Below are 12409 nucleotides of genomic sequence, written 5' to 3' on the forward strand. Positions count from 1 at the left end.
GGGTCAGAGCATCTCCAAAACAGCAGGTCTTGTGGGGTGTTCCTGGTATGCAGTGTTCAGTACCTACTAAAAGTGTTCCAAGGAAGGACAACCGGTGAACTGGCGACAGGGTCATGGGCACCCAAGGCTCACTGATGCGCATGCGGAGAAAAGACTAGCCTGTCTGGTCCGACCCACAGGAGAGCTACTGTAGCACAAATTGCTGAAAAACTTAATGCTGGCCATAATAGAAAGGTGTCAGAACACACAGTGCATTGCAGCTTGCTGAGTACTGGGGCTGCGTAGCCGCAGACCAGTCAGAGTGCTAATGATGACCCCTGTTCACCACCAAAAGTGCTACAATGGGCATCAGAACTGGACCATGGAGCAATGGAAGAAGATGGCCTGGTCTGATGAATCAGGTTTTTTTAGATCATGTGGACAGCCGGGTGCGTGTGCATCGTTTACCTGGGGAAGAGATAGCAGCAGGATGCACCATGGGAAGAAGGCAGGCCGGTGGAGGCAGTGTGATGCTCTGGGGAATGTAATGCTGGGAAACGGGTCAGAGCTGTTTTGGCGGCACGAGGGGGACCTACATAATATTAGGAAAGTGGTCTTAATGTTGTGGCTGATCGTGTGTGTGTGTGTGTGTGTGTGTGTGTGTGTGTATATATATATATATATATATATACACACACACACACACACACACACACACATATATATATATATATATATATATATATATATATATATATATATACACACACACACACACACATGTATATGTGTATATATATATATATATATATATATATATATATATATATATATATATATATATATATATATATATACTCACCAGCCACTTTATTAGGTACACCTGTACATCTACTTATTCATGCGATTATCTAATCAGCGAATCGTGTGGCAGCAGTGTAATGTATAAAATCATGCAGATATGGGTCAGGAGCTTCAGTTAATTTTCACATCAACCATCAGAATGGTGAAAAAAATGTGATCTCAGTGATTTAGACTGTGGCATGATTGTTGGTGCCAGATGGACTGGTTTGAGTATTTCTGTAACCGCTGATCTCCTGGGATTTTCATGTGCAACAGTCTAGAGTGTATAGAGAATGATGCAAAAAAAACAAAAAAAAACAACAACAACAACCAGTGAGAGCGCCAGTTCTGTGGATGAAAACGCCTTGTTGATGAGAGAGGTCAACAGAGAATGGCCAGACTGCTTCGAGCTGACAGAAAGGCTACGGTAACTCAGATAACCCCTATGAACAATTGTAGTGAGCAGAATAGCATCTCAGAATGTCAAACATGTCAAACCTTGAGGCAGATTGCAATGTCATACTGACATACTGTCCAGTTTTGGTGAACCTGTGCCCACTGCAGCCTCAGTTTCCTGTTCTAAGCTGTCAGTAGTGGTACCCGGAGGGGTCTTCTGCAGCTGTAGCCCATCCGCCTCAATGTTTGACATGTTGTGTTCAGAAATGCTTTTCTGCATAGCACTGTAGTAACGCATGTTTATTTGGGTTACTGTACCCTTCCTGTCAGCTTGGACCAGTCTGGCTATTCTCCTCTGACCTGTCATTAACAAGCCATTTTCGCCCACAGAACTGCCGCTCGCTGGATGTTTTTTGCACCATTCTCTTTACACTCTAGAGACTGTTGTGCGTGAAAATCCCTGGAGATCAGCAGTTACAGAAATACTCAAACCAGGCCATCTGGCACCAACAATCATGCCACAGTCTAATTCATGAGATCAAATTTTTTCCACATTCTGATGGTTGATGTGAACGATAACTGAAGCTCCTGACCCAAATCTGCATGATTTTATACACTGCACTGCTGCCACACGATTGGCTGATTAGATAATCGCATGAATAAGTAGATGTATGGATGTACCTAATAAAGCGGCCAGTGAGTGTGTATATTGTATATAATATTTTTTAATACATAATATTATAATTGACATGAAGTTGATGCCTGAAGTGCCACTTCCATTATTTTGTGAGTCTCAGTCAGCAGGGGGCAGTAAGCACAGCTCCATGCAGCTATACAGAAAATAAACAGGCACAGCTGGATGAAATAAAGTGGAGTGGTCTCAAGATGCAAGTTTCAAATGACATTTTACACAGTATCCTAAAAATGCTGCATTTATGGCTAGAGATGCTGAAAACTAGTGAAACGCGAAGAAACTAATGTGAGATGTATCAAAAGTGTCAATCTCAAGCATGTGCACAAATGCAAAAACATCTAGCTTATCTTAGACAGATTGATCGCTGTGACTGCAGGCCAGTCTGGAGGCTTACATATGTTCAATGATATGTAAGTAAACCAAACAATATATTGACTTCTAAAGCCATGCTTTTTATTTTCTAGTCAATGCTTTACTCGTGTGCCACAATCAGTGTTCGAACTGTAACAGAGCTCTTAGGGGATCCCCTTAAAACCACATCACCCCCAAAACGTATTATGACTATTTTGGTGCAACAATCAGTGGAGTAGCTAGGATATTATGCTTTTTACTTAATGAAGCTAATTTATGGATAAATTAAATATACCATTAATCCAGCTCATCACAGTCACCTCTTTAATCACAGACTGTTAGTCTCTTTATCACACTATTATCAGATTTCTCTTTCTCCTGGATTTCTCTAACAAAATGACAAGCCACCACATGTTTACCTGACCACAAACATCACAAACATGATTCAGCTGCTTTCGTGCTGGAGATGCCCAATGCTTAAAAAAGTTTTACTGTTGCCTCAATTAAATTTTTTGCTGTAACTCACTGTTACCTCTGCTCCATGCTAAATTAATTAAATGGACTACATTTCTTATCATGTCACTGCATGGACACTCGGTAGGGGCGTGGCCACAAGGGTGGCATGGGGTGGCAGCTGCCACCCTAAAAATGAGATTTTCCATCTCAGCATAAGTATCCAAATGTATTAAATATAAATGTAAGTGTATTATAGTTGATGTTGACATTGTGGAGTGGTTTATTCATGTCGAACTGCCTAAACTCTCATTGAACGCACAAATGACTACAGACCCATAGCATGATTGATTACAGCAGCGAACAATCCCGTGATTGTTTATAGCAGCGGGCCAATCACAGTATCAACCAGTCGCGCACCTACTATTGCAGTGCATGTACAGTGGGCTCTCATGGGTAGATGAGCTTATTTCCTCAACAACAATGACCACATTGGACAAATACATGGAAAAAATAGGTAAAAGATTAATTTTTTAATTGTTTCCAAGTATTCACTGAATGATAATTAGATACATTGCTGTCAGTTCTGGGTTGAGATAGGTGAGATGTGTCCTCATCACTTTTTGAAATTGCTTTTGTCAGGTATGTGTATAATCCAGATTAAACATTACCAGTTCTTGAGTAGGAGTTTCCGTTTCATCTCTGTGTGTTTTGACTGGCGATCCAGCACTGGAATGTGTTATTTTGAATGTTATGATAAGCGTTTGTTGCGGTTGTTATCAGTGTCGTTTAGTGTCAGCAGTTTTTCCACAGCTCACGCTCTTTTTCCGTGACCCCTATTGTGATGGCCTTCTCGGCCGTATTGTTTGTGTGTATGTAGAGTGTGTGTTGTATTTTTCTCTTTCTCTCCCTCTCTCTTAATCGCTCTTAGGTGTGCGGTAACCAGGTAAGCTGATTGTTGATGGGGCGCAATGGTGCTCAGTATGTTTCCTCCCTATATTAACTGAGTGTTCCATGGCTGGGTTGTGCAATGAGAAACGGTTGTTCGTGAGCTGTTCCATCTCGTTTACGGGCGCTCAGGCGCACATTTACTTTTTTTCCAGGTTCCCACTGCTGGTGCGGAGAGTTTGTGGTTGTCGCTGTCTGAACTTCGGTGTTTACTGTTTTTTCATATACAGAACTGTCAATAAATGTGTCTGTGTTTCTGTGACTCTCGTCTCCCCGCATCTTTTATTGCAATTTATTTTTAAATGTAATACCTGTCGGTCCTCTGCCTGGGCTTTGAGCAGGACCTGGAAGCGCTGTTCCTGCTTCTCACTTTAAACCATCCAAAAATTGGCCATGTTCACTTTCATTGTCCCCATTCACTTCTATTATAATTGCCTCACTGTAACCTCGATTTCTGCTTTTTTTAAAGAAAAGGAGGAACGAGTCGAAATTAATTATTGTGGTAATCAAGATTGTGCCACAAATGCTGTCGATTTAGCTGAACTTGTATTGAACCCAGAACATTCCTTTTAAGTAGTTGGGAGAAAGTGTGCCCCGATGAGCTGCGTAGTGAGATCTCAGTGGCATTGAGCTGGACCGGATCGGACTCGGGAACGTAAGGTTTTCAAATGTTTTAGAAATCTGAATTAGAATTCCACAATTACTGATATCCTTGTTATGACAAGGATTGAGTGGAGTCAAGGAGGAAGGCTGAACAGAGAAAGGTAACTAGCACAGGTAGAAAGCCAGCTGGCACGTGCAGATGCAGCCTCACGCTATGGGCTGCTCTGGGATAAAGAAGATAGGAACATAAGAAGCAGCAGTGGCTAAAATGGAAACAATTAGGATTGTGAGCTGCTGTGGAAGCTCCAGTTCAATGGCAACGCTACTTGAAATAAGGAAAAATTGTTGGATGTGGAACAGCTTGATCGTTGTGTAGAGAGCAGAGAGCCGGAGCGAGGGAAGCAGCCGCTTGTATATCCTTGGGATATGATTGGCAGGCCTAGATGAACAAGCTCCTCTCGAACTTACATTTGGAATTTCATTTATTAGGCCTACATATCATATTTATAATTATTTTAATTATTCTAAATACCCTTTATTTGTGGGCCTTTCTCAGTAAATACTGGTATGTGATTAATTCAATTAATTAATTGACACATCATTTAATTAATTCGATTTCAAATTTGAATATATTGACAGCACTAATACATACACACACACACTTGCGGCCAAAAGTTTGGAATAATGTACAGATTTTGCTCTTATAGAAAGAAATTGGTACTTTTATTCACCAAAGTGGCATTCAGCTGATCACAATGTATAGTCAAGACATTAATAATTTGAAAAAGTATTGTTGGGTCTCATGTATTCAGATAGAAGACAAAGGCAGGCCTAATACAGTCGTAAAAACCTAACTCAAGCCCCCACCTTCCAAGTCGTAAATCTTACTGATAAAAATCACGCCGAAATCAAACAAAGGGAGTCCAAAACAGACTACAAATCCATGAAGCCTTGCTCACTAAAGGATCGAACTCTCAACTCCTATTGGATGAGGCACACAACAGAATATCCCTCAAACATGACATCATCGGGAGTTGAAATACCTCTGAAATTTTTTCGAAATTCGCTTCCAGCGACTTTGTTCACCGAGTATGGACGCAGCTCTTCGCTGCTCTCAGGTGCAACCTCGTGGCACAAGGAAGTAACGTCTGACTTGAAACTGTGGCCATACAATCTCCATCTCGCTGGACGAGTTGAGATTACTCTGTGTTCAACTGAACACTCTAACGGATCCGAAGGAGACCGCCGAGCAATTCGCATCTTCATCCGTTTGCCTACAGAAGTGAAGAGATTAAAGATTTCTCTTCCATCTTCAATCAAGTCGACATTTCTGAGTTCTCCGCCAGCCCGCCGAGAATCAGCAGCTGTACCGCCCACCGACAGAGCGAGGAAACGGCCTCCCGTCATCACCCGAGCCTCAAGGAACCGGGTCAGAGTTAAAGGACGGAGGAAAACACATTCTACCTGTGTCCTCATGCGATTCAAGTAAGAGGTTTACGTCTGGGCAGAGATAGAATATTATAGTGTGTTATTCTTGTGTTTCAAGGTTTTTGCTTGTACAGTTTACGGACCGCCATGTCCGCTCATTATTAATACTCAGGGTATTAATTATCACGAATTTGTTTTGCTGTATTGTGGTCCAACTAAATTGGATTGTTGTGCAATTTCGCCATTGCGGGTGAGACAGCAACTGAGTTCATCCATTAAAGAATCAAATAACACAGGACTTTTACGAGCCGTCCACCACGTCTCTGAGTGATAAACACAGCTGCTTTCTCTCCCACTATCGCGAAATCGGCTTTAGGGCTGTCACTTAATCATCTCTCTCTCTCTCGTACTAACCACACACACACACACACACACACACACACACACACACACCTTATGTGTTATAGGATCACTGTTTAGTTTGTAGTTGTAAGTCGGAAGTTTATTGACTGCATTGTATTAATTATTAATTGATATTACTGCATAAATAAATTTTGTTTATATTACAAAGAGAAGTGTTTTGGTTTGTTTTGCATACACCTGTGTCATGCTGACGGGATGTCAGTGCTTGGATTCAAACCTTCATTCATTGTTTTTTTCCCCGAAAATCGATATTCTTCGGATGTCGATTTTCCTAAGAAAACAATCTAATTTTGAGACTGTTTTACTATTTGGTTATTAGTCCCTGATTTCAGGGTGGTGCCCCGTCAATGTTAATCCTTATTAATATTCTATTGATTTTTGATGACTGATAATTATCTTTGATGATTTTTGAATTTGAATGATCAGTAAGCTAGTGTTAATTTTAATTAACATTTCATCGATGTTAACAATTAACGATTATTTTTGATAATTGTTGATTTAAAGGATTAAAAAAAGCTAACATTGATTCTCATCAGTGTTCTATTGATTTTAATAATTAATAATTATCTTTGATAATTATTAATTATTGCTAATAACCAAACTTGCTCCTAAACGTAGCACACTACATTTACTGGAGCCCTATATGAGGTTTTAATGAGTTAGATTCAATTAATTAATTTAAATATTAATTAATAACTACAGAAATAATTATTTCTGATAGTAACACTGATCTAAACAACCAGTAAAGCCCTACAGTATTATTACAATTTGAAAAAAATGTTCAGAACTTATACTACTACAAAGAGTTCTCATCAAAAAATCCTCCACATGCATCAATGACAGCTTGCAGATCCTTGGCATTCTAGCTGTCGGTTTGTCCAGATACTCAGGTGACATTTCACACCACGCTTCCTGTAGCACTTGCCATAGATGTGGCTGTCTTTTCGGGCACTTCTCATGCACCTTACAGTCTAGTTGATCCCACAAAATCTCAATGGGGTTAAGATCCATAACACTCTTTTCCAATTATCTGTTTTCCAATGTCTGTGTTTCTTTGCCCACTCTAAGCTTTTATTTTTATTTTTCTGTTTCAAAAGTGGCTTTTTCTTTGCAATTCTTCCCATAAACCCTGCTCCCCTGAGTCTTCTCTTTACTGTTGTACATGAAACTGGTGTTGAGTGGGTATAATTCAATGAAGCTGTCAGCTGAGGACATGTGAGGCATCTATTTCTCAAACTAGAGACTCTGATGTACTTATCCTCTTGTTTAGTTGTACATCTGGCCTTCCACATCTCTTTCTGTCCTTGTTAGAGCCGGTTGTCCTTTGTCTTTGAAGACTGTATTGTACACCTTTGTATGAAATCTTCAGGTTTTTTTTGTTTTTTTGTTTTTTTGGCAGTTTCAAGCATTGTATAGCCTTCATTCCTCAAAACAATGATTGACTGATGAGTTTCTAGAGAAAGCTGTTTCTTTTCTTTCTTTTTTTTGGCCATTTTTGACCTAGTATTGACCTTAAGACATGCCAGTCTATTGCGTACTGTGGCAGCTCAAAAACAATCACAAATACAATGTTAAGCTTCATTTAACAAACCAAATAGCTTTCAACTGTGTTTGATATACTGGCAAGTGATTTTCTATTATTATTTCCATTTATTTATTTATCAGGTGTAATCTTATCGGTGTGGTATAAAATTACTTTATAGCATTTTCTAGAGGATCAAGGAAGGTATTGTTCTTGTGATTTATCTGAATCAGTGTGTTTTTTTCTCTGACACAGGCATGGTGAATGTATTCATTACAAAATCAGTGATATCCCACTGCTACCAGGCTATCACTCTGCACTGCAATGTGTCTCTCAGTGTCCAGCAGAACAGTGAATTCCAGGTTACTCATTTTACCTGGATTAAAGCACCAAATGAAACCTTGTGCTCAGAGAGTGAGACAACAAACAAAAGCTTCTTCTACTGTCACTACACACCAAACAAACAGCTGGTGCTAACTATTGCCCAGCCAAAACCAGATGACATCGGCCTCTATATCTGCAAATTCCGATCCTCTCATGGATATGGAAATGCTGGAACCAATGTGACATTAGGTATGTTGGACAATATGTTATGGCTGGTAGTGGAGAATAAACTTTTATTCTAAATAAATTTAAAAACTTAAAATAGAATGTAATAAAGTCTTATAAAAGACTGCTGGTTTAAATGGTGTGATTGCCATGGGGCATTAGTCAAAATGTAAAATTGTTTTGTTTTGGCTTCGTTTAGAACTACAGTCGTGTGAAATAAAAATAAGTACACCCCATGGAAATTGTTGGCTTTTTTTGACATACAGCAAACATTTGATCCTCTTTGAAACCGTGCCTATTAATAAAGTTGATATATTCAAACAAATGATAATTTGTTGATAATTATTATTATTTAAAAAAAAAAAAAAAAAAAATCAGTCACATGGAAAAGTAAGTATACCCCTACATTTATCACATCTTAAAATTCATAAAATTAAAATCAGGTGTTCAAAATTGGGTGCCAATGATTAGAACCTCCTTAGGGAGTGCAGGTGGAACCTGTCTTAATTAAACCTCTCACCTCTAGTTTTCTCTTTACTATTGAGGTGCTCATCATGCCAAGATCTAAATCTGGCCGTCCCAAAAAAGAGCAGACTGTTTGATGAAAAAATGAAGTCTCCAAGAACTCCAGAATTTCATCACATGATCTGCAGGTAACTCTTGCAACTGTTTGTGTCAAAATGCATGCGTCTACAATCAGAGATTGCATAAATTTGAGGCATGGGAGGCATGCCAAGAAAAAGCCTTCTAAAAAGAACATTAGAGCAGGACTACAGTTTGCTAATAAACACATAGGTAAAGACCAGGCCTTTTGGAATAATGTGTTCTGGACAGACGACTCAAAGATAGAGTTGTTTGGCTACAGTAACAGTACACATGTCTGGTGCAGACCAAAGACAGCTTCTCTGGAGAAGAACCTCATACCAGCTGTGAAGCACAGTGGTGGAAATGTTATGGTTTGGGTTTGCTTCGCTGCCTCAGGGACTGGGCAGCTTGCAGTCATTGATTCAACTATGAATTCTGCATCATATCAAAGAGTGCTTTAAGATAATGTGAGGCCATCTGTCCAAAAGTTGAAGTTGAGCTGGAAGTGGACCTTTCAACATGATAATGATCCTAAACACACTAGCAAATCCATCAAGGAATGGCTCAAAAAGAAGAAATGGAGGGTTATGGAATGGCCTAGTCAAAGCCCAGATTTTAATCCCATTGAAATGTTGTGGGGGGATTTGAAATGGGCAGTGCATGCAAGAAAACCCTCAAACATCTTGCAACTGAAAGAATTTTGCAAGGGAGCGTGATCAAATTTCAGCAAACTGATGTCAGAGACTGGTGGACAATTATGCAAAACGCCTAAAAGATGTTATTTCTGCTAAAGGTGGCAATACTAGCTTCTGAGGCCAAGGGTATACTTTTTCCACAGAAGAATATAACATCTATTGATATTTTTGTTGAATAACTGATTGAAAAAACTAATTTTCCTTGTGATTTTGTTTAAGTATATCAACTTTATTAATAGGCACTGTTTCAAAGAGGATCAAGTGTTTGCTTGTCCAAAGATGTAAAAAAGCCAAAACAATTTCCATGGAGTGAACTCATTTTTTCACATGACTGTATTTTCAATAGTGGAGCTAAAACTGACAAAATATCTCACTATATTGTGTTTAAAATCTCCTGTAAGTTACTCAACATTAACTTCTCGTTTATACAACTGTTGAATAAAAGCAATTTCACACTTGTTATTGCACTGTTAATCTGAGCATTGCCTGTGATTACCTTCACTAAGTCGTATTGATATTCAGTAGAACAGCACTCTTGATTGACATATTGTTTAAATATCTAGATTATTTTATAGTTTGTAGACAAATTCTGTTTAATTGGAAATCCTCCAAGTCTCTCTAGCCTAGAGGCTAAAGTAGGCCCATGTCACATAAGTAACATTCATGAGCCAATCCTGCACCTTGGTAGGATTTATAAAGTCACATCCCTGTCACATTCTGGCTTTGGGATGGTGATTAGGACCAAAGTGACCGTGAATTTGAGGGGAGGAAGATTCGTCATCACCACGTTCTGACCTGTTCTGAAATGTGGGTCTATGCAAACCGTTTAGTACTTTGTTTTTCTTTTTTTTTTTTTCCTTTAGGGTTACCTTTAACCAGCTTTTTAAAAACCTTTATAAAAGCCTAAAGGAAGCATTTTTGCATCAAGTCAATGACACTCAATTATCAAATTGTCTCTCTTTTTTTCAGTGTGTCCTCAGATTTACCACATACATGAAGATGAAAAAAACAAGGTGACCTGCAAAGTTGAGAGTTCATACCATGATGGGCACATTCACTGGTTTTATGGAGCAATCAATCTAACAAGCCAATCAACTGAGAACATTTATCCTGAAGATGATGGTTCATATATAGTGGTCAGTTCCCTTAAGGACAGTTCACATGGGAAAACATATAACTGTTCTTACTGGGTACCTCATATTGATCATTATATAACAAGCAAGAGCATTATGGAGCATAACAACACACAGTCTTTCAGCAGCACTAATAGATGCAAAGTCACTGGACTGGTTTTCTGTCTGTGTCTTTTATGGACTTTTAACATCTGATATAATGTTTACTGAAAAATTATACAATTATTTTTTCAGCCTGAGACTCATTGGCCTAGCCAGTGTGAAGAACATGTAAAAGTAAATCTGAAGGTCATTAAAGTGTGGAAAAATGGGTGTGGGTGGGTGAAAACAAATAAAAATGAAAGAAAAGGGTTTGCTGTATGGCTTCCTCCTGCCTGGGCCTGCTGTTTCAACATAGCACCAAGAATCTATTAGAAAGTTGTCACACTCTTTACCCTTTTGTAGTGTGTGAAACTACTGGTACACAATGTCTAGCAGGAACCTGCACAATTTTATTACAATTTAAATACATTCAGAAAGATTCAGTATTTTCCCACAGCCAGGTGCAAATCGGGGGAGGGATACAACAAAAAATATCTTTGCATATGTGGCTCCTACCACAATCCATCAGTATGGCAAAAATAATCCCTGCTCAGAGGGCCCAAATAATGTTTGCAGAGAGAAGGAAGTGTGGAAGGACTGTCTTCCACTTTGGATGTAGATGAATTTTCAGAATATGAGGATCATGTCTGTCAATTATGAGTATAACAACAAGTTGAAGAGGATGAGATTGACCCTCAGCCAGCCTCATACTATAAGTATTTAATATTACGTGTTTTTTTGTCTAAATTGTTATTCATGTATTGTTTTAAAGATGCAATTAATGTTGTGGGTCCATTAGACCAGAGGGCATTAGGTGAATAGTAAAAATATGACTACCACACAAAGGTTATGACATTAGTGCATTTTCTACAGAAAAGGTAAAACAAATCAAAGAACAAAGCTTATCAGTCCATCCATCAACTCCAGCCACTTTGCAAAGCCTGCATTTGTAACAACGAGGATACTGAGGTCTGATCCATGTGCAAAAGTTTATTAAAGTCAGAAGAGTCATGCAAATCCATAAATCAATAAACAGAATACAGGTAACAAGCCAGAGAAGCAATCCAATCAGGCAAACAATCCAAATCACAAATACTGAATACAAGAATCACTGAAACAGTCCAAAATCCAGAACCAGATATAGGAATGCTCAGAATTGATGTACAGGCCAACAATACTTCACACAGAGTGTGAAGCAAGTTAAGGTATATATAAGCACATGGTAATGAAGCACAGGTGAAAACAATGAGTTCATGATTTTCAAAATTCAGGAGATGAGGATCTCCTGTGGCGAGGAGGGGAAACAGCAGGGTGAATTGTTACAGCATTACAATATGACAGGTTCACAACACAATTCATGGCTGAAATGTGCCACTGAAACTTTTAAGGTCATACTGAATTGATCAGGGATCTTGTTTGAAATAAACTTCAGCCACTTGTTTCTAATGCTGGGATCATTTGGAAGGATATGCTGAGCAGCAGGTGCTAAACACAGATAGGAACAGCACAAAGTTTGGCTGACCTTCCAACAATTAACTCTTAACGTTGGTTCTTTTGCTGTTTAGGTATAATATCTATCCTACTTTTTCCTTTTTACCTCATTGTGACTGGTGAGCTATGTTTCTTATAACCAAATATGCATTGTTATTGGCAGTAACCGTAACCTAAAAATTTGCTTCATGTGGTAACACTGAAATCTTTATTTTGGATTAAGGTGGAAGTTGGA

General features: G+C 38.8%; 1 protein-coding gene across 1 annotated transcript in view; it reads left to right on the forward strand.

Annotated features, from left to right (window-relative positions):
• Positions 1–12199, forward strand: part of LOC127446058 (uncharacterized) — a 67670-nt gene extending 55471 nt beyond the window's left edge. The window contains exons 3-4 of the mRNA XM_051706696.1: positions 7896–8213; positions 10439–12199. Of these exons, the coding sequence (XP_051562656.1) occupies positions 7896–8213; positions 10439–10797 (677 nt within the window). The 3' untranslated portion in view covers positions 10798–12199. The remainder of the gene's footprint in view (positions 1–7895; positions 8214–10438) is intronic.
• Positions 12200–12409: the final 210 nt, after the last annotated feature.

Source organism: Myxocyprinus asiaticus, chromosome 9 (genome assembly GCF_019703515.2).
Source record: "Myxocyprinus asiaticus isolate MX2 ecotype Aquarium Trade chromosome 9, UBuf_Myxa_2, whole genome shotgun sequence".
Lineage (NCBI taxonomy): Eukaryota > Metazoa > Chordata > Actinopteri > Cypriniformes > Catostomidae > Myxocyprinus > Myxocyprinus asiaticus.